A 23,206-nucleotide genomic window follows, 5' to 3' on the forward strand; every position below is an offset into this window, starting at 1 on the left:
GGCCACTTAGCAATATTTGGTGTACTGGAGCTGGATGTACCTCATAGGGTGAAGTGTAGTGCACGATATGGCCAACAGCATCCTGTTCTCAGTCCACACATCTCATAATAACTTCCTTTCTTTCGGGGAAGATGATAATTGGTTGTGTGCTACATTCTACCAGAAATAAAATCGAAGGACAAGTTAATGGCAGCTAGGATATGAGTGGGATTGGGTTAAGAATAAGAACATAAGAATTAGGAGCTGGAGTTGGCCATTCGGCCCCTCGAGCCTGCTCCGCCATTCAATAGGATCACGGCTGATCTGATCATGGACTCAGCTCCACTTTCCTGCCTGTTCCCCATAACCCTTGACTCCCCTGTAGTTCAAGAATCTGTCCGTCTCTGCCTTGAATATATTCAATGACCCAGCCTCCACAGCTCTCCAGGGTAGAGAATTCCAAAGATTCACAACCCTCAGAGAAGAAATTCCTCCTCATCTCGGTCTTAAATGGGGACATCTTATTCTGAAACTATGACCCCTAGTTCTAGATTCCCCCATGAGGGGAAACATCTTCTCAGCACATACCCTGTCAAATCCCCTCAGAATCTCAAACCAGTGTCCTGATCTTAAATAAAGGCGATTACAAAGGTATGAAGGCAGAGTTGGCTAAAGTGGACTGGGAAATAGATTAAAGTGGAAGACAGTTGATAAGCAGTGGCAGACATTTAAGAAGATATTTCATAACTCTCAACAAAAATATATTCCAGTGAGAAAGAAAGAATTTAAGAGAAGGGAGACCCATCCATGGTTAACCAGGGAAATAAGGGATGGTAGCAAATTGAAAACAAGGGCATACAATGAGACCAAGACTAGTGGGAGGCCAGAGGATTGGGAAACTTTTAGAAACCAGCAAAGGACGACTAAAAAAAAAATAAAGAGAAGGAAGATAGATTATGAAAGTAAACTAGCGAGAAATATAAAAACAAATGGTAAGAGCTTCTACAAGTATATAAAAAGGAAAAGAGTGGCTAAAGTAAATGTTGGTCCGTTAGAGGATGGGACTGGAGAATTAATAATGGGAAACGGGGAAATGGCAGAGACGATGAACAAATATTTTATATCGGTCTTCATGGTAGAAGACACTAAAAACATCCCAATAATAGATAATCAAGGGGCTGTAGGGAGGGGGGAACGTAATACAATCACTATCACTAAAGAAAAACTACTAGGTAAAATAATGGGACTAAAGGTGGACAGATCCCCTGGACCTGATGGCCTGCATCCTAGGGTCTTAAAATATGTGATTGCAGAGATAGTGGATGCAATCTACCAAAATTCCCTGGATTCTGGAGAGGTCCCACCGGATTGGAAAGACGCAAATGTAACACCCCTATTTAAAAAAGGAGGGAGACAGAAAGCAGGAAACTATAGATCAGTTAGCCAAACATCTGTCTTTAAAGCCTAAGATCTATTATCTAAACTCCAATGAGTACAGGTCCAACCTGCTCAACCTTTCCTCATAAGACAACTCACCTCTGAGTCAGAAGGTTGTGGGTTCAAGCCACATTCCAGGGATTTGAGCACAAAAAAAATCTAGGCTGACACTCCAGTGCAGTGCTGAGGGAGTGCTGCACTGTCGGAGGGGCAGTACTGAGGGAGTGCTGCACTGTTGGAGCGGCAGTACTGAAGGAGCACTGCACTGTCGGAGCGGCAGTACTGAGGGAGTGCTGCACTGTCGGAGGGGCAGTACTGAGGGAGCGCTGCACTGTCGGAGGGGCAGTACTGAGGGAGCGCTGCACTGTCGGAGGGGCAATACTGGGAGTGCCGCACTGTCGGAGGGGCAGTACTGAGGGAGTGCTGCACTGTCGGAGGGGCAGTACTGAGGGAGTGCTGCACTGTCGGAGATACCGTCTTTCAGTTGAGATGTTAAACCGAGGCCCTGTCTGCTCTCTCAAGTGATGTAAAAGATTCCATGGCACTATTTTGAAGAAGAGCAGTGGAGTTAACCCGGTGTCCTGGCCAATATTTATCCCTTAACCAACATAACCAAAAAGCTGATCATCTGGTCATTATCACAGTGCTGTGTGGGAGCTTGCTGTGCACAAATTGGCTGCCGCGTTTCCCACATTACAACAGTGACCACACTCCAAAAGTACTTCATTGGCTGTAAAGTGCTTTGAGACGTCCGGTGGTTGTCAAAGGTGCTATATAAATGCAAGCCTTTCTTTCTGTGTCTGCTGTAACCATTCAATGATTGTAGAAGAGTTTTTACTGCTGGTGGGCAGTGTTGCAGTGACCACTCTTTAACGACCCTCGGAATGCTTGCGGGGGAAAGGTTGACCATCCGGATGTGGGCAACGCGGGGATCCGAACAAAGAAATTCCACACTCTACCAGGGCCCCACCTCTGGAGGGAGGACCTTAAACTGTTGCTTCCAAACAACCTAGGGTCCTAACAGAAGTGGCTGCAGAGATAGTGGATGCATTGGTTGTAATCTTCCAAAATTCTGGAAAGGTCCCAGCGGATTGGAAAACTGCAAATGTAACGCCCCTATGCAAGAAAGGAGGCAGACAGAAAGCAGGAAACTATAGACCAGTTAGCCTAACATCTGTTGTTGGGAAAATGCTGGAGTCCATTATTAAGGAAGCAATAGCAGGACATTTGGAAAAGCATAATTCAATCAAGCAGAGTCAGCATGGATTTATGAAAGGGAAATCATGTTTGACAAATTGGCTGGAGTTCTTTGAGGATGTAACGAGCAGGGTGGATAAGGGGGAACCAGTGGATGTGATGTATTTGGATTTCCAGAAGGCATTCGATATGTTGCCACATAAAAGGTTACTGCACAAGATAAAAGCTCATGGTGTTAGGGGTAATATATTAGCATGGATAGAGGGGTAGCTAACTAACAGAAAACAGAGAGTCAGGGTAAATGGGTCATTTTCAGGGTGGCAAACAGTAACTGGTGGGGTGCCACAGGGATCGGTGCTGGGGCCTCAACTATTTACAATCTATATGAATGACTTGGATGAAGGGACCGAGTGTAATGTAGCCAAGTTTGCTGATGATACAAAGATGGGTGGGAGAGCAAATTGTGAGGAGGACACAATAAATCTGCAAAGGGATATAGACAGACTAAGTGAGTGGGCAAAAATGTGGCAGATGGAGGATAATGTGGGAAAATGTGAGGTTATACACTTTGGTAGGAAGAATAGAAAAGAAAAATATTATTTAAAAGGCCAGAGACTACAAAGTGCTTCAGTACAGAGGGACCTGGGGGTCCTTGTGAATGAAACACAAAAAGTTAGTGTGCAGGTACAGCAAGTGATCAGGAAGGGAAATGGAATGTTGGCCTTTATTGCAAGGGGGATAGAGTATAAAAGCAGAGAAGTCCTGCTACAACTGTACAGGGTATTGGTGAGGCCACACCTAGGGGCCAAAATCCAGGCACGCCGGAAAGCGAGTGCACCCACGGTTTTTTACCTATTTTTACTGCTGGGTGCGATGATGTGGCTTTCCGAACGATTTTCTCCACTTTAAACTTTTTTCCCCATCGAACCGGAAGTCGGTTATAATGGGGGCGGAAGTGCAGCGGTAAGTCCTGGTGTGGGGCGGAAGTTGGGGCGGTACCCAGTGTCGGCTGCTGTCACTCAGCGGCGGAGCGGAGATGACACAACGGCGCGTGTGCGTCACTTAAAGGGGAGAGCGTTCGGCGTTTTTAAACTTTGGCCCACTGGGCCAGCAGGGCGGGTTTCGGCCAGGCCAGTGGCCTGCCACCCAAGAGGGGATGCCAGGCTTCCTGTTGGCGGCCCGGCCAAACCCGGGGGCAATAAATGGCCGGCCCGCCAGGAAGTCGGGCGTCAACAATTCAACATGGCGGCCGCAGCAGTGCGCGGCCTCCCCTTGAAAGGCCGCGGCGCCACCGGGCCGCACACAGTCAGGAGACGGTGCACCGACAGAAAAAGCTGTCGGGGGCATCATCCAGCAGCTCGTGGATTTTTTAAACTAAATTTATGGCAGATTAAAATGTATGTGCGAGATAGCAGTGGCACGCGCTTTGATGACGCTCTTGCGGCGGTCCGCGGCAACGGGGCGCAAATGGCAACAGGCCGAAAAATCCCCGACCTGAATTTGAGTCGGGTGGCCAATGGACTGCAACATGGCAGCCACTTGATTCCGCCGCATGGCCGCCCCAAAACGGGGGTAACGGGCCTTATCCGGACCCTGAATTTCGGTCCCCACTAGAGTACTGCGCACAGTTTGGGTCTCCGTATTTAAGGATATACTTGTATTGGAGGCTGTTCAGAGAAGGTTCATGAGGTTGATTCCTGAGATGAAGGGGTTGTCTTATGAAGAAAGGTTGCGCAGGTTGGGCCAGTACTCATTGGAGTTTAGAAGAATGAGAGGTGATCTTATTGAAACGTGTAAGATTCTGAGGGGGCTTGACAGGGTATTTGCAGAGAGGATGTTTCCCCTCGTGGGGAAATCTAGAACTAGGGGGCATAGTTTCAGAATAAGGGGTCGCCCATTTAAGATGGAGATGAGAAATCTCTTCACTCAGAAGACGGTGAATCTTTGGAATTCTCTGCCCCAGAGAGCTGTGGATGCTCAGTGGTTGGGTATATTCAAGGCGGAGATAGACAGATCCTTGAACTAGAGGGGAGTCAAGGGTTATGGGGAACAGGCGGGGAAGTGGAGTTGAGGCCAAGATCAGATCAGCCATGATCTTATTGAATGGCGGAGCAGGCTTGAGGGGCCGAATGTCCGACTCCTGCTCCTATTTCTTATGTTCTTATGACTTTGAGGGAAAAATAGATCTGGTCAAGTGGTATGAACAATGGAATAAAAACACAGGTGGCAACTTGAGAAGCATCATTTGTAATAAGTAAGAGTGAAGTTATTGACGGCACTTAAAATATTACATTTCTCCGATCAAGTAGCCTTGTCCTAAAGTGCTAATGCCAATACAGTTCACATCTGATTAAGTGAAGTAGCTTTCAACTTGTCAGGACTTTCCATTAATAACCACAACTGTAAGGATTCAATTATAGGTTGATGATTACCTCCAGGATATATTTCTTTTATTCCATTTAGTCCCAAGACGAACAGATCTCCTCCTTCTGATTAATTCTGGCTCGGCGATATCGGGCAGTGAGCAACGCGGTGTTTTCATTAACGTCAGCGTGGCCTGATCTACAAGTCAAACAAGTCACAGCAATGCAATAAATGAACAGGGTAAGTGCACCAGGTTCCTTCACAAAATGGTTTCAATCTCTACTTCTCCCCCAAAGTGTTCACTAACAGAGGGGAAGGGGAGCGATGGCACAGGCACGATGGGCCGAATGGCCTCCTGTGCTGTAAGAGTCTAAGATGAAAAGGATGAGAAAAATGGAGTGCGAATGTAATGTATTTGTTTCATGGGTTCTTTGCTTAAGAATTCACAGCAACACATTGCTATTAAGAACGAGTTGGTTTATTAGCAAAGGTTTAATAATCACACGACACATTACCGGCTCATCCACCAGGCTCACAACCACCTGCCCCTTCGTGGATCCACCGAACCCAACTGGCTGGGGTTTTATTGAGTCACGTGGCTGGCGAAGCCACTCCCAAGTCAAACAGCTCTACAACTATTTTGTGTAACTTTAAATCAAGTGCCCCCTTTTGCTAAGGGCACTAGAGCCCCAAAATTTCCAAATAAAACTTTAAAGGAAACTTGAATCAAGTTAAAATTTGGTTGCCGGGGGTGATGATGCACTCCAGTCCCTCCGGCACCCAGCTCTGACGGAAGGCCGCGAGCGTACCGGTGGACACCGCGTGCTCCGACTCCAGGGACACCCTGGTGCGAAGCAACAGCTCTACAAACCTGTGAACGTATTCACAGCTGCATACATTACAGGGAGGGAGACTAGGGAGAGGGAGAAGAGGAAGGGGAAAAGGGAGGGGGAATGGGCGACGTGGAAATTGGAATAAAAGGGGATAGAGAAAGGAAAGGAAAAGGAAATGGGGAAGGAAAGAGTTGGCGGGGGAAACAAGGTTTCTGAAATGTGCTAAAATGTGCTATTGATTTGCATTATAATAATTTAACATAGAGATTAAAAGCAGTGCTGGAAAATACCCTCCCAATAGAAAGACTTTGGTAGGCTTTGCAAGAGTATTGGAAACACGCAGTATCATCCGACCAAACGGACTGAGGGAACGGTTTAAAGTATTGTAAATACCGACACACAGATCTCTAGAACATCGCAGCTTCGGGTTCTGTGCAGTAATAAAGCGAAGACTTCAAACTTCACAAGATAGATACATACGATATACTGCCAGAAACACACTACGCGCCCAACCAGTCTGTGCCGGTGTTCATGCTCCACACCAGTCTCCTCACATTCCATCGGCCTCATCTCAGCCTTCCAGAGCGTCTCACAATTCTCGATTCGCTCACGTAATGCTCTAGTTTTCTTTTGAAAGCATCGATGCTATTCAAGAAAGAAAGACTTGCACTTATATAGCGCCTCTCACGACCACTGGACCTCTGAAAGCAGTTTACAGCCAATGAAGTACTTTTGGAGTGTAGTCACTGTTGTAATGTGGGAAATGCGGCAGCCAATTTGCGCACAGCAAGCTCCCACAAACAGCAATGTGATAATGACCCAGATAATCTTTTTTTTTTTGTTATGTTGATTGAGGGATAAATATTGGCCCCGGGACACTGGGGATAACTCCCCTGCTCTTCTTCAAAATAGTGCCATGGGATCTTTTACGCCCGCCTGAGAGAGCAGGTGGGGCCTCAGTTTAACGTCTCATCCAAAAGACGGCACCTCCGACAGTGCAGCACTCCCTCAGTACTGCCCCTCCGACAGTGCAGCACTCCCTCAGTACTGTCCCTCCGACAGTGCGGCGCTCCCTCAATACTGCCCCTCCGACAATGCAGCACTCCCTCAGTACTGCCCCTCCGACAGTGCGGCGCTCCCTCAGTACTGCCCCTCCGACAGTGCAGCACTCCCTCAGTACTGCCCCTCCGACAGTGCGGCACTCCCTCAGTACTGCCCCTCCGACAGTGCGGCACTCCCTCAGTACTGCCCCTCCGACAGTGCGGTGCTCCCTCAGTACTGCCCCTCCGACAGTGCGGCACTCCCTCAGTACTGCCCCTCCGACAGTGCGGCGCTCCCTCAATACTGCCCCTCCGACAATGCAGCACTCCCTCAGTACTGCCCCTCCGACAGTGCGGCACTCCCTCAGTACTGCCCCTCCGACAGTGCAGCACTCCCTCAGTACTGCCCCTCCGACAGTGCGGCACTCCCTCAGTACTGCCCCTCCGACAGTGCGGCACTCCCTCAGTACTGCCCTCTGACAGTGCAGCACTCCCTCAGTACTGCCCCTCCGACAGTGCAGCACTCCCTCAGTTCTGACCCTCTGACAGTGCAGCGCTCCCTCAGTACTGCCCCTCCGACAGTGCAGCGCTCCCTCAGTACTGCCCCTCCGACAGTGCAGCACTCCCTCAGTTCTGACCCTCTGACAGTGCAGCGCTCCGTCAGTACTGCACTGGGAGGGTCAGTCTAGATTTTTCTGCTCCAGTCCCTGGAGTGGGACTTGAACCCACAACTTTCTGACTCAGAGGCGAGAGTGCTGCTCACTGAGCCACAGCTGACACACTTAACCACGTCCTGTGGTAGCGTGTTCCACATTCTCACCATTCTGAGTAAAGAAATCTCTCCTCATTTCCCTGTTGAATGTATCTGTAACTATCCTGTATTTATGGCCCTAGTGTTAGATTATCCCGCAAGTGGAAATATTCTCTCCACATCTACCCCGTCCAAACCATTCACCATTTTAAAGACCGATATCAGCTCACCTCTAAGTCTTCTCTTTTCGAAAGTAAAAAGCCCCAACCTGTTGAATCTTTTCCGATAGCTGGAATCAGATGGAGATGAGCAAGATCATTTGGCGTATCCAAGCTCCTGCATCCAGAGAGACACTTCAGACCCCCGTTACGGCAGTCGACTGTACCTTGAATCATTCCAGGGCTTTGCCTCCAATACCCTTCCACGTGGTGATCGATCTCTGTCATTCAAATTTGTCTTTTACCAATTTGAATCCTTGGACTAGCAATCGCGTGGCACCCCGCTTTGAGCGATAACATTTTGCGGGAGGCGAGAATATCGGCGGGCGTTAGCTGATTGCAACGAACACGAACTTCCGGTTTAGCGCTCCCACAGGGAAGTGGAGAGCTCAGTCAAGCATTACAATGTCCCTTGGAGGGCTAAAGCAGGCAGGAGGGGCGGTAGCGGGGCAGTGCGGCCCAATGTCCCATGCCGTACTGCCGGGATCACAGGCTCCTTCCCTCCCTGAAAGAGAAGAGCCATCGCTACCGGCCCTGCAATAAATCGACTTCCCTGCTCAGCGACAGCACCAGTGATCCGGGACCACCAGCCCCAAGCTCTCCAACAGAGCGCAGGGCTCATCAATCGCGGCAGCACAAAATTGAAAAAAAAAAAATTGCACAGAGGGATGTTAAAAATCCCTTGAACTGTCGCACCCCGAGCGGAGGGCCAACCTCTCAGCACCGCCGGCAGCTCCCGGTGCAGGGCGTGGAGCCGAAGGTCGCACGCGGGGCGGTAACTGCGCGCCGCGTACCGGATGACGTCACGATCCGGACCGGGGCGCAGGAGACAGCAGCATTAAGGTTTACCGCCGGCGCTAACCTGCGACCAAAGTTCGCCGGTGCTGGTTCCCCTCGCCGCGCCCGGTTGGAAATCCGTGAGCGCCCCGCTATCACCCCCTGGAGGCTCGAACGGGAGACGCAAAGGTGGCCAATTGTATCTCAACCCCTTTTTCCTTCAAAGCTCCCCAATCTAACCTGGAACGTCGACACAGTTTCTGCCTCAAGCACTGACCCAGGAAGTGAATCCCGCAGACTCTCGGCTCTCTCGGCTCTCTCCGCCGATAAAGTCTCTCCTGCCCTCTGCTATAAATCTTTTACAGAGCTCTTCCTCTAGTTGTCTGGCAGTAATTGCCTCCTGTGTTTGCAGGCATGGTTTATGTCGGTTTTGCGAGCATTCTGAAATGATTAATGGCCCAAGGCTGACGGGGAGTTTTCAAAAGCACAGATTGAGTTCTACAAAATAAGTTACAAAAGAACTTGTAACCTCCTTCTGCGTTTGTTGGTAAAATGGCAAGAGTGTTTGCTGATCTTGGAGTGCTTTACTTCCTTGGTTGCTGAATGAGTGTCGATGTTTGATCAGCATCATCTACAAGATGCACTGCAGCAACTCGCCAAGGCTTCTTCGGCAGCACCTCCCAAACCCGCGACCTCTACCCCCTAGAAGGACAAGGGCAGCAGGCGCATGGGAACACCACCACCTCCACGTTCCCCTCCCAGTCACACACCATCCTGACTTGGGAATATATCGGCCGTTCCTTCATCGTCGCTGGGTCACAATCCTGGAACTCCCTCCCTAACAGCACTGTGGGAGCACCTTCACCACACGGACTGCAGCGGTTCAAGAAGGCGGCTCACCACCACCTTCTCAAGGGGCAATTAGGGATGGGCAATAAATGCCGGCCTTGCCAGCGACTCCCACATCCCCCAGGAATGTAAAATAAAGTAAATACATTTATATGTATCATGTGCGAGTCGTTTTCCATTAAGATTACTGCACGGGCTAAAATAGGGTCTTCACAGTCACACCTGTAGCTAGTCAATGATTTCTGTTGGACAAGCCTGGTTAAGACTAGCCTCCTTGATATATTGCAACATTCCCACCGACACCTGGGAATCCCTCAAAGTGGAGGAGAAGCATCCGGGGAAGGTGCTGAGCACCTCGAGTCTCGTCGCCGGGAGCACGCGGAAGTCAAGCGCAGACAGCGGAAGGAGCGCACGACAACCCAAGCCCCCCACCCACCCGTCCCTCCAACCACCGTCTGCCCCACCTGTGACAGAGACTGTAGGTCCCACATTGGTCTCATCAGTCACCTGGGAACTCAGTGTGGAAGCAAGTCATCCTCGACTCCGGGGGACTGCCCAAGAGAGAGACCAACACTGCTCATTGTGTGTTGCTGTGACTGGGTCCACATTGCTGGTTGAAAAAGTAAGTAAAAATATATTTTTTTGAAATGTTAATTTGGCATAAATAATGGCACATACCTATCACTCCATTAATTTCAAGTCCACCGAATTCTTGCATGGCTCTAATGGCTTTTGTTAACGCCTCTTGGGTCTGAAGTTGTCCAGTAACAGGGTCTGGGGGGGGCAGGTAACCAAACTTTGTCAACCATTCCTGTGGAATAAAAGAGGGCGACAATTCAATATAGTCAAGATCTGAAGATTCATTAACCTGAAGTTATGATTAGCAATACATCCAATACTTGCAAATGCTCAGACTCGGCTAAATCCCACGAGCAGTGGAGAGATGAAATGGCTCTTACAGTCCAAAGGTATCCTCTGGACGGACTAGCAATGAGACTGAAAGCGTTGGAAACACTGAATATCCGCATGGCCAACACCAGTGCGTGTCGTAATGGACCAGCTCCACGCGGCTAACTGGGGATCCAGACATGGCTAATCGCATTTCTGATTATTGTGTATTATTTACCAGACACTGCCGTTGGTCATGTGATCTCAATACACAGCGCACGGTCAACGTATGTGAACTTTAACCTATTTGTGCGTTTGTTGGTAAAATGGTGAGACAAAAAGCAGACAGCGTGGGTGTTTATGATTAAATTTTTTAATTTTTTAACACTCCTGTGAAGCACCTTGGGACGTTTCACTACTTTAAAGGCGCTATATAAATACAAGTTGTTGTTGTTGGGAGAGCTTTACTCCCTGGATCCCGCACGGCGGGAGAGGTTTGTTCAGTAAATATATTGGCCTGGATTGTGAGTGAGGTGTTTTCAACCAAAATCAGTCCATGTGGCTAATGCGGCGTCGCCATAGCAACACCTGTGGCTGGTCAGCGATTCCGATTGGACAACACTGATCTAGACCAACACAGCTCATTATGTTGAAAGAAAAAAGATAGATTTATATAGCGCCTTTCACGACCACGGGATGTCTCAAAGCGCTTTGCAGCCAATTAAGTACTTTTGGAGTGTAGTCACTGTTGTAATGTGGGAAATGCGGCAGCCAATTTGCACACAGCAAGCTCCCACAAACAGCAATGTGATAATGACCAGTTAATCTGTTTTACTGATGTTGATTGAGGGATAAATATTGGCCAGGAAGATTAGTAAAGACAAACGTAGGTCCCTTGCAGTCGGATTCAGGTGAATTTATAATGGGGAACAAAGAAATGGCAGACCAATTGAACCAATACTTTGGTTCTGTCTTCACGAAGGAAGATACAAATAATCTTCCGAAGGTACTAGGGGACAGTGGGTCTAGTGAGAAGGAGGAACTGAAGGATATCCTTATTAGGCGGGAAATTGTGTTAGGGAAATTGATGGGATTGAAAGCTGATAAATCCCCGGGGACTGATAGTCTGCATCCCAGAGTGCTTAAGGAAGTGGCCCTAGAAATAGTGGATGCATTGGTGATCATTTTCCAATAGTCTATCGACTCTGGATCAGTCCCTATGGACTGGAGGGTAGCTAATGTAACACCACTTTTTTTAAAAAGGAGGGAGAGAGAAAACGGGTAATTATAGACCGGTTAGCCTGACATCAGTAGTGGGGAAAATGTTGGAATCAATCATGAAGGACGAAATAGCAGCGCATTTGGAAAGCAGTGACAGGATCGGATCATGTCAGCATGGATTTATGAAAGGGAATTCATGCTTGACGAATCTTCTGGAATTTTTTGAGGATGTAACGAGCAGAGTGGACAAGGGAGAACCAGTGGATGTGGTGTATTTGGACTTTCAGAAGGCTTTTGACAAGGTCCCGCACAAGAGATTGGTGTGCAAAATCAAAGCGCATGGTATTGGGGGTAATGTACTGATGTGGATAGAGAACTGGTTGGCAGACAGGAAGCAGAGAGTCGGGATAAACGGGTCCTTTTCAGAATGGCAGACAGTGACTAGTGGAGTGCCGCAGGGCTCAGTGCTGGGACCCCAGCTCTTTACAATGTACATTAATGATTTGGATGAAGGAATAGAGTGTAATATCTTCAAGTTTGCAGATGACACTAAACTGGGTGGGGGTGTGAGCTGTGAGGAGGATGCTAAGAGGCTGCAGGGTGACTTGGACAGGTTAGGTGAGTGGGCAAATGCATGGCAGATGCAGTATAATGTGGATAAATATGAGGTTATCCATTTTGGGGGCAAAAACACGAAGGCAGAATATTATCTGAATGGCAGCAGACTAGGAAAAGGGGAGGTGCAACGAGACCTGGGTGTCATGGTTCATCAGTCACTGAAAGTGGGCATGCAGGTACAGCAGGCGGTGAAGAAGGCAAATGGCATGTTGGCCTTCATAGCTAGTGGATTTGAATATAGAAGCAGGGAGGTCCTTGTTGTACAGGGCCTTAGTGAGGTCTCACCTGGAATATTGTGTTCAGTTTTGGTCTCCTAATCTGAGGAAGGATGTTCTTGCTATTGAGGGAGTGCAGCGAAGGTTCACCAGACTGATTCCAGGGATGGCAGGACTAACATATGAGAAGAGACTGGATCAACTGGGCCGTTATTGACTGGGGTTTAGAAGGATGTGAGGGGATCTCATAGAAACATATAAGATTCTGAAGGGACTGGACAGGTTAGATGCGGAAAGAATGTTCCCGATGTTGGGGAAGTCCAGAACCAGGGGACACAGTCTAAGGATAAGGGGTAGGGCATTTAGGACTGAGATGAGGAGAAACTTCTTCACTCAGAGAGTTGTTAACCTGTGGAATTCCCTGCCGCAGAGAGTTGTTGATGCCAGTTCACTGGATATATTCAAGAGGGAGTTAGATATGGCCCTTTCGGCTAAAGAGATCAAGGGGTATGGAGAGAAAGCTGGAAAGGGGTACTGAAGGAATGATCAGCCATGATCTTATTGAATGGCGGTGCAGGCTCGAAGGGCCGAATGGCCTACTCCTGCACCTATTTTCTATGTTTCTATGTTTCTAGGACACCGGGGAGAACTACCCTACTCTTCTTCAAAATAGTGCCCCGAGATCTTTTATGCCCACCTCAGAGAGCAGACAGGGCCTCGGTTTAACGTCTCATCTGAAAGACAGCACCTCCGACAGTGCAGCGCTCCCTCAGTATTGCCCCTCCAACAGTGCAGCACTCCCTCAGTACTGCCCTCCGACAGTGCAGCAGTCCCTCAGTACTGCCCTTCCGACAGAGCGGCACCCCCTCAGTACTGCCCCTCCGATGGTGGAACACTCCCTCAGTACTGCCCCTCCGACTGTACAGGGCGCCCTCAGTACTGCCCCTCCGACAGTGCGGCGCTCCCTCAGCACTGCCCCTCCGACAGCGCGTCACTCCCTCAGTACTGCCCCTCCGGCAATGCATCACTCCCTTAGTACTGCACTGGGTGTGTCAGCCTGGATTTTTGTGCTCAAGTCCCTGGAGTGGGATTTGAACCCACGACCTTCTGACTCCGAGGGCGAGAGTGCTGCCCACTGAGCCACGGCTGACACTGACTGGAACTGATTGAAGAAAGATCAATGCTGGTAGATGCTGTCTTAAGGTATTTAGATCACCTGGGAGAAGCAGTAATGTGGTAAACTGGGCATGTCTGCTTGACAAAAGACACATTTACACTGAAAGTTTGGTACAGATGTCAATCGATTGCAGATTGATTTGCTGAGTGTTTCCAGCATTTTCCGTACCGAGTGCACAGCCTGCGAATTTCCTCGGAGCTGATCTCACTCCACGGGCAGGAGCGTGGGCGAGCGTGGCTCCACGGGTTCAAAAATATGTCTCTCTCCGCCTTAAATAAACAGATTTTTGAAGGATAAGGGAGTAAAGGATTATGGGGAGCGGGCAGGGAAGTGGAGCTGAGTCCATGATCAGATCAGCCATGATCTTATTGAATGGCGGAGCAGGCTCGAGGGGCTGAATAGCCCTGTTCCTATTTCTTATGTTCTTATGTCTCCAGTGTCCTCGGGCAATATTTATCCCTCAATCAACATCACTAAAGCAGATTATCTGGTCGTTATCACATTGCTGTTTGTGGGAGCTTGCTGTGCGCAAATAGGCTGCCGCGTTTCCCGCATAGTAGGCCATTCGGCCCCTCGAGCCTGCTCCGCCATTCAATAAGATCATGGCTGATCTGATCATGGACTCAGCTCCACTTCCCTGCCCGCTCCCCATAACCCCTTATTCCTTTATTTCCGTCTTAAATTTATTCAATGCCAGCCTCCACAGCTCTCTGAGGCAACGAATTTCACAGATTTACAACCCTCTGAGAAGAAATTCTTCCTCATCTCAGTTTTAAATGGGCGGCCCCCTATTCTGAGACTATGTCCCCTAGTTCTAAATTCGCCCACGAGAGGAAACATCCTCTTAGTATCTACCCTGTCAACCCCCTCATTATCTTATAAGAACATAAGAACATAAGAATTAGGAACAGGAGTAGGCCATCTAGCCCCTCGAGCCTGCTCCGCCATTCAATAAGATCATGGCTGATCTGGCCGTGGACTCAGCTCCACTTACCCGCCCGCTCCCCTTAACCCTTAATTCCCTTATTGGTTAAAAATCTATCTATATGTGACTTGAATACATTCAATGAGCTAGCCTCAACTGCTTCCTTGGGCAGAGAATTCCACAGATTCACAACCCTCTGGGAGAAGAAATTCCTTCTCAACTCGGTTTTAAATTGGCTCCCCCGTATTTTGAGGCTGTGCTCCCTAGTTCTAGTCTCCCCTACCAGTGGAAACAACCTCTCTGCCTCTATCCTGTCTATCCCTTTCATGATTTTAAATGTTTCTATAAGATCACCCCTCATCCTTCTGAACTCCAACCCAGTCTATCATCATAAGGTAACCCCCTCATCTCCGGAATCAGCCTAGTGAATCGTCTCTGTACCCCCTCCAAAGCTAGTATATCCTTCCTTAAGTAAGGTGACCAAAACTGCACGCAGTACTCCAGGTGTGGCCTTACCAATACCCTATACAGTTGCAGCAGGACCTCCCTGCTTTTGTACTCCATCCCTCTCGCAATGAAGGACAACATTCCATTCGCCTTCCTGATTACCTGCTGCACCTGCAAACTAACTTTTTGGGATTCATGCACAAGGACCCCCAGGTCCCTCTGCACCTCAGCATGTTGTAATTTCTCCTCATTCAAATAATATTCCCTTTTATTGGTTTTTTTCCCAAGGTGGATGACCTCACACTTTCCGACATTGTATTCCATCTGCCAAACCTTAGCGTATTCGCTTAACCTATCCAAATCTCTTTGCAGCCTCTCTGTGTCCTCTACACAACCCGCTTTCCCATTAATCTTAGTGTCACCTGCAAATTTTGTTACACTACACTCTGTCCCCTCTTTCAGGTCATCTATCTATATTGTAAACAGTTGTGGTCCCAGCACCGATCCCTGTGGCACACCACTAACCACCGATTTCCAACCCGAAAAGGACCCATTTATCCCGACTCTCTGCTTTCTGTTAGCCAGCCAATTCTCGATCCATGCTAATACATTTCCTCTGACTCCGCGTACCTCTATCTTCTGCAGTAACCTTTTGTGTGGCACTTTATCGAATGCCTTTTGGAAATCTAAATACACCACATCCATCGGTACACCTCTATCCACCATGCTCATTATATGTTTCAATAAGATCACCTCTCATTCTTCTAAACTCCAATGAGTACAGGCCCAACCTTTACTCATAAGACAACCCCTTCATCCCAGGAACCAACCCCGTGAATCTTTCCTGAACTGCCTCCAATGCAAGTATATCTCTCCTTAAATAAGGAAACCAAAACTGTATGCAGTATTCCCCTGCTCTTCCTATAGTGCCTGTGGGATCTTTTACATCCACCTGGGAGGGGAGGCGGGGCCTCGGTTTAATGCCTCAGTAATCCTCAGCAATATTATTTGATTTTTGCATAATTGTATGAAAAGCTGAAAGATAGGCAAAGCGTATTATTGATTTGATTGCAATCCCCCCTTGCATTCCTTGCAGTGTCGGAATCGTTGACGTCTGATTAAACCACCAGGACCAGCGGATCTGATGCGTTGGAATTTCTGCTATACTCCGACACCAGCCCTGGCCCCACGGAACAATCCCACAAACAACAGGCCCGAACGGCACTGCGGCAAAACTGAGGGTTTTTTTGCCAGTATCTCTTAAAAAAAAAGAGGCCAATTGTTGGAGGGTTGGAAATAAAATCTCTCCTTTCGTGTACCATTTCAAAACCAGTGCAGCATTGCAATTAACTGATTACATTTCACACAGAACATCCTACACACAGTAACAATGGGTGATGGAAATTCAGGACATAATCTTGTCAAGTTTCAGCTCGGCATCCAATTTAATTATTAATTGCATTGATGAATTTTGATCTTGTTCAGTTTGGCTGGAAACCTGATTACAAAAGCCTTTAGCTGACGATGAACAAGAACAGACAAATCTTCAGCTTTGAATACTCGGTTCTGAGCCAGCAGGTGGACTCTGATCTATGACTTACACCGCATGCATGATGATTGGATTCCAAATGACAGAAACGAGAGAGAGAGAGAGAGAGAGAGAGAGAGTGAGGGAGTGATAGGAGTAATAGAGAGTGAGAGTGAGACAAGATTGAGACAGAGTGATAGAGAGAGACAGACAGGCAGACAGATGTGAGACAGAGAGAGAGAGAGAGAGAGAGACAGAGATATGGAGAGAGAGAGAAAGGATAGAGTGAAAGAGAGAGCGACAGACAGACAGAGAGAGGATGAGATGGAAAGACAGACAAACAGATAGAGAGAGAGAGACAAACAGAGACAGAGGTAGAGAGGTAGATAGAAAGAGAGACAAAGAGAGTGAGAGACAGAGAGCAAGAGACGGAGGGAGAGACAGACAGTGAGAGAGAGAGAGAGCAAGAGACGGAGAGAGAGACAGAGAGTGAGAGACAGAGAGCAAGAGACAGAGTGAGAAAGAGAGAGACTAAGAGGGACAAAGAGAGCGTGAAACAGAGAGACAGAGCAAGAGAGAGAAAACAGAGACAGACAGACAGAAAGAGGGACAGGGAGAGAGAGAAAGATAGACAGAGAGATTACATAGGATTCCATAAGTTATACAGCACAGAAACAGGCCAGTCGGCCCAATGCCAGCATTTATGCTCCAGTCTCCTCCCCCTCCCTTATGTGTTGGAGTGTCTCCAACTCGCCCTCCAGCTCAATGACACTGAGCCGGAGAGATTGAAGATGGAGACATCTCCTGCAGACGTGTTTGCTCAGGACAGTCTCGCTGTCCACATACTGCCGTTCCGACACATAGTCCAGAGACAGAAGTAAAAAACATCGCTGCGAAATTATTAAGAATTCTTATTCAAACAAAGAGGGGCCGAAAATGCCCGATTTTTAAGAGCAGTTACCGGCGGTAACGGGGCGAACTCTCCGACGATTGGGACATTGCGGTCGTAATGTTTTGAGGTGGAGACGGTATCTGCCCCGCTCCTGTGCAAATGGCGGTAATGACGCCGTTAGTTAGCGCGCGCACCGCTGGTCAGTGCCCTGGACAGCTTCGCGCTGCAGGGGAGCACGCACCGCTGGGGCCGCCATTTTATTATAATCGTTGGCCGACTCTGCAATCGGCCCGACAATGGCAGCCGCGGGTTGGGCCGGGCCTCCAACAGGGTGCCCCACACACCCCCCCCCCCCCCCCCGCTTGGGTGCCGGGTCGCTGGTCCGGCCGAAGCCCTCCCTGGGTGGCCCGGTGAGCCTGGCAGTGTCTCGCTCCTTGAAGTGAAGCGGGAGGGGCGCAGCTCAGTGTCAGCGCGGCACTGATAACACCGCCCGCCTTCCGCCCCGCTCCCACCCCAAACGCCAGCCCCGATGATTTTTCAAAAGAGGATAATTTTCCCCCCGATGCCCCGCCCCAGCGAGTCGGGTGGTAATTCACCAAAGAGTTCCAATTACCTGCCCCGTTTGGGCAATTTTGGCCCCAGAACCTACACAGTAGTTCTGGAGAAGACATTTGAAAAGGTAAATCAGCTCACGGTGGACTTTATTCAGCGTCCAGCCTGTGGCTCAGTGGTAACCTCGGGGTCAGAAAGTTCGGGGTTCGAGTCCCGCTCCCGACGGAACCCGATGAGTGTTGACTAGAATATGGTCCCGAAACACCAGGCTGACAATCCCACGGGATACTCCAGTGTGAAGGGAGGAGTGAGCACTGGTTCAAGGGATTGTATTCCTGTCTGGGAGTTGAGGATCTCCCTCACTCAGAGAGTTGTGAACCTGTGGAATTCTCTACCACAGAGAGTTGTTGAGGCCAGTTCATCAGATATATTCAAGAGGGAGTTAGATATGACCCTTACGGCTAAAGGGATCAAGGGGTATGGAGAGAAAGCAGGAATGGGGTTCTGAAGTTGCATGATCAGCCATGATCATATTGAATGGTGGTGCAGGCTCGAAGGGCCGAATGGTCTACTCCTGCAGCTATTTTCTGTGTTTCTATGTTTCTAGCGCAGCATGACTGGTGTCCAGTGTCCGATAGGTGTGGGTGGTCCCCATCCCCCATGTTAAAAAGTAGGTGCGGCTCTTTAGACTTGGGGTGCAGCGCAGCTCGGAGAAAGTCCTCCAAAGATGGAAACCGTGAGGAAGGCAACAAGAAACCATCTCAGCTGCTCTTCCCAAAGAATGATCTTGCATTTCTATAACGTCTTACACGATCTCAGGTCGTCCCAAAGTGTTTTACAGTCAATGAAGTGCTTTTGAAGTGTTGTAATGTAAGAAATGCAGGAGACAATTGCAAAAGTCCCACAAACAGCATTGTGATAATGACTAGATAATCTGTTTCAGTGATATTGCCTGAGGGATAAATATTGGCCCCAGGACACCGGGGAGAACTCGTCTGGCTCTTCTTCCAATAGTGCCGTGGGATCTTTTACGTCCACCTGAGAGAGCAGTTTAACGTCTCATCCGAAAGACGGCATCTCCGCCAGTTCAGCACTCCCTCAGTACTGCCCCTCCGACAGTGCAGCACTCCCTCAGTACTGCCCCTCCGATAGTGCAGCATTCCCTCAGTACTGTCTCTCCGACAGTGCGGCACTCCCTCAGTACTGCCCCTCCGACAGTGCGGCACTCCCTCAGTACTGCCCCTCCGACAGTGCAGCACTCCCTCAGTACTGCCTCAGTACTGCACTGGGAGTCTCAGCCGAGATTATGTGCTCAAGTAAGAGGCTGATGAATCACACGAGAGATGTGAGGTACGACCTGCGCTGGGGACAGGATACCACAGGCAAAGACTTTATTCACACGTTGCACCATTGTAACAAAATTCTGTTATGCTTCTTTCTTTCTCCCATATAATTGGAAATAAGATTTGGTTAACGGCCTGAAAAAGCTCTGATGCAACCTATTTCCATATCAAATCATTTTGGACGCAGTGTCTCTCATTCCTCTCAAGGCCAGATTGCAGGAAAGGAAGACCTTCCGGATCAGGGGGAATAATGTTGATTTGCAGAACACAGAGGAGAGATTAATAGTTTGATAAAAGCACAGAATTATTCAATATCACAGTGAGTCCCTGATCAATATGCACTCGTTAAAGGAAATGGGAAAATGAAATAAGAGATGAATGAAATAAATAAAATGCTCAAATTAATTAAGTTCATCTGGTGAATGCAGACATATCAGCGAAATTACCAGTGTTTATTATACTCCATAATTCTTTATTAAGAACATGTGGGTCGGTGCAATGGACGGAGTTGGTGGCACCAATTCATTATTCCTGCGCAGTTGAGGAGCTTATGTAGAATCACAGAAAATGTACGGCACAGAATCAGGCCATTCGGCCCCACAAGTCCGTGCCGGAGTTTATGCTCCAGACGAGCCTCTACCCATTCCATCGGCCTCATCCTGGCCTTTCGGTGTATCTCTTAACTCAATGAGCAAAGCTATCATTTAAAAAACCTCATGACTTGCGAACGCAGAACTTCTGGATAGTTTTCCGGAATCCCAGGAAAACATGGGGAGCACGGAGGGGGGCCTGATAGAGGTCTTAAACATTCTGAATGGGTTGGGCAGAGGAGATGTGGAGATAATGTTTCCACTTGTGAAAGAATCCAAAACTAGGGGCCACAAATACAGGATTGTTAACGATGTCGGGAAATGAGGGGAAATGTCCTTACTCGGAGAGTGCCGAGAATGTGGAACTCGCTGCCACAGGGAGGGGCTGAGGGGACATTTGCCGAACCACCAGGGGCCACTTACAAAAAACACCCAGGAAAGCTTTCAAATGATTCTGGTGAGTCAAGGAGGAGCAGATAGAGAGAGACAGAGAAAGAGAGATAATGAGAGAGAGAGAGAGAGAGAGACAGAGAGAGAGACGGTGAGATACTGAGAGAGAGAGAGAGAGAGAGAGACAGAGAAAGAGAGACAGAGACAGTGAGATACTGAGAGAGAGAGAGAGAGAGAGAGCGAGACGGTGAAATACTGAGAGAGAGAGAGAGAGAGAGAGACAGTGAGATAATGAGAGAGAGAGAGAGAGAGAGACGGTGAGATACTGAGAGAGAGAGAGAGAGAGAGACAGAGACAGTGAGATAATGAGAGAGAGAGAGAGAGAGAGAGAGAGAGAGACGGTGAGATACTGAGAGAGAGAGAGAGAGAGACAGAGATGGTGAGATAATGAGAGAGAGAGAGAGAGAGAGAGAGAGAGAGAGAGACGGTGAGATACTGAGAGAGAGAGAGAGAGAGAGAGAGAGACGGTGAGATACTGAGAGAGAGAGAGACAGAGACAGTGAGATAAGTGAGAGAGAGAGAGAGAGAGAGAGAGAGAGAGATAATGAAAGAGACAGAGAGATAATGAGAGAGAGACAGAGAGATAATGTGTTATGTCTTTAGATGTTCTGATAATGACTCCATGAGGCAAAGTATTGTACTTGAACTGTAGTGACCTTAGTCCATTGAATATAATTCCATGGTGGAATCCCTTTTATACCTGGGTACCTGCGGTGTACAGGTGACCCCTGGGCCTCCACCAGTTGCACCCTCTGGTGGTGCCAGCATAGTGTACACAGTGTGAACCTTGTTTATGGTACCTCCGGTAAACAAGTCTCCATCTTATGCAACTATACAGTGACTACACAGAGAGTATATCTATAGTATACATATATAACATCACTCTCCCCCAAGTCTTTTGTGCCAATACCATTGCATTATGTGCTCTGGCTTAGCTCTCCACAGACTTAAGTGCCAATAGGCCTTGCACCTTGGCTGTGCTTTGGCTTGGCTCTCTCCCTGTTAACCCCCAAGTCCTTTTGCCACAACGTTGGGTAGTGGTTACCAGTTGGGATGGTTCGATGATGCAGTGGGCCTTCAGTGGGTTCTGGGTGTGATCCATGTGTGTGCCCATGGCTACATGCATCCATTTACCCCCCCACATGTAGATCACGCTGGTGGCTCATCACATTCATATACATTCAAGTCCAAAAAAGGAAATTTGCATTTACATCATTGCATTTGTGGTACAGTTGTGAGGCAAGTACATTTGACTGGTGAGGTACATACTTGATACATACTTGGCCTCAGTGCTGGGGTCAGCACCGGTGCGTGAGCACAAACTAGTACCAGAGCTGCTGGATGGTGTCCAGGTAGTCTGGTGACGGCGCGGTGCCCGGTGCTGGCAGTGGGAACCCGGTTGGCTCGAGCTGCCTGCTCTCGGGGCCTTTGCCGTTGCTCCTAGCGTCGGGCAGGTTCACAGATGCCTGTGACCTCCCTGCCCTCTCCTTGTGCCCCGGGTCACTGTTGTTCCCTGAGGGGCAGTCGTCTGGCAGGGCACAGGGAACTGCTGACTCACTTGCCTGGGCGTTATTTGGTTTGGGATCCTGGCTGGTCCCGGTCCCATTTGGGAGAACCATTGCGGGTGACCCTTCGTCCCCGGGTGTAGCCTTGGTGGCGATGGGGTCTGGGGGCTGCGCCTTAGCGCAGTTTGCTCTTTCAGGCTCATGGCGGTTGGTGCCATCGGGTGCCTGAGAGGTGGAGCCGATCAGGGGCAGGGTATCGATACCAGTGCCGTTGCCCTCCTGAGATCGCTTGCTCTGCAGCTTGTCTATATTAGCTGCTTGTGGCACATTCCGTGTGCATCACTCTGGTCCCAGGGGCTCAGGCTACAGCATTGGGTAGCTCGCTGGACCTGTGTGCTTCCGATGGGTGTTTTCCCGCTACATTTTAAGAATACAGTTGAAATCCTGCATCGCACAACGTTTCATTGCTTATTGTACATAAACTGTAGCTCTGATCGCCCGACTTTTCTTTGCTTATTACATGTATAAAACTCTGATCATCAATTACACGCTTTACATTTAACTCACAATTACTATTACATTGATTGAGAATGTGGACCTGTCCCTTTAAGTGTGGTGGATTGCTGGCCTCCTTTAAGAGAGCCTTGCTATCTTTACCCCAATCCTCCTCTTCGCTTGGTACCACGTGTTGCTCCATCAGCGCTGCACCTCGTGGTCTGGCCGCCGCCATCTTTTCCTTCAGCGCTGCACCTCGTGGTTTGTGCGCCATCTTTCCTCCATCCACGATGTCGACTGCTGTGATCCTCTTCTCCCTGGGCTGCCACTGAAACTGGGAAGTCGCCTTTGGATCCGATTTTCTTCCTCCGGAATCCTGCCACTGGAGCCTGGAAGGTGCATTCGGGTCGTCCCAGCTGGATCATCTCCACGCAGTCGTGCTGAGCGGTCTGTGCCTCGGGTGCTGTGCTGGTCTGCTCTCTGGTGCCGGATCCAACCTCAGGTGGGGGCTTGCTTTGTCTCTGAGCGAGGGGGACATCGATCGCTGGAGGGATGAAATCTTCCCAGCTCCAATGGATCTTCTCCATCCACCTTCTTCCGAGTAGCGTTGGTCCATCACCTGCAACAATCCACAGGGGTAACTTGTGCACCGCACCATCATGGAGTACCTTTACATCCGCACTACCAACGACCGGGATAAGTTCATTGGTGTAGGTGAGCAGCTTTGCCTGAACCGGGACCAACTTGGGTCGTTCAGTCTGATTGTCCCATAGCCTCCCAAAGGCTTCTTGATTCATTACTGACTGGCTCGCCCCCGTGTCCACTTCCATGAAGACTGGAACACCATTTATCTCGACTTCCATCCTCAACAGGGAACATTCTGCGGTGCAGGTAAACATACTATATACCTCATCG

General features: G+C 48.9%; 1 protein-coding gene across 1 annotated transcript in view; it reads right to left on the reverse strand.

Annotated features, from left to right (window-relative positions):
* mmp17a (matrix metallopeptidase 17a) overlaps positions 1-23,206 on the reverse strand; it is a 115,792-nt gene that overhangs the window by 57,248 nt on the left and 35,338 nt on the right. The window contains exons 2-3 of the mRNA XM_070886411.1: positions 10,124-10,256; positions 5,046-5,175 (exon numbers count right to left, since the gene is read on the reverse strand). Coding sequence (XP_070742512.1) covers positions 5,046-5,175; positions 10,124-10,256 — 263 coding nt within the window. The remainder of the gene's footprint in view (positions 1-5,045; positions 5,176-10,123; positions 10,257-23,206) is intronic.

Source organism: Pristiophorus japonicus, chromosome 8 (assembly GCF_044704955.1).
Source record: "Pristiophorus japonicus isolate sPriJap1 chromosome 8, sPriJap1.hap1, whole genome shotgun sequence".
In the NCBI taxonomy this organism is placed as follows: domain Eukaryota; kingdom Metazoa; phylum Chordata; class Chondrichthyes; family Pristiophoridae; genus Pristiophorus; species Pristiophorus japonicus.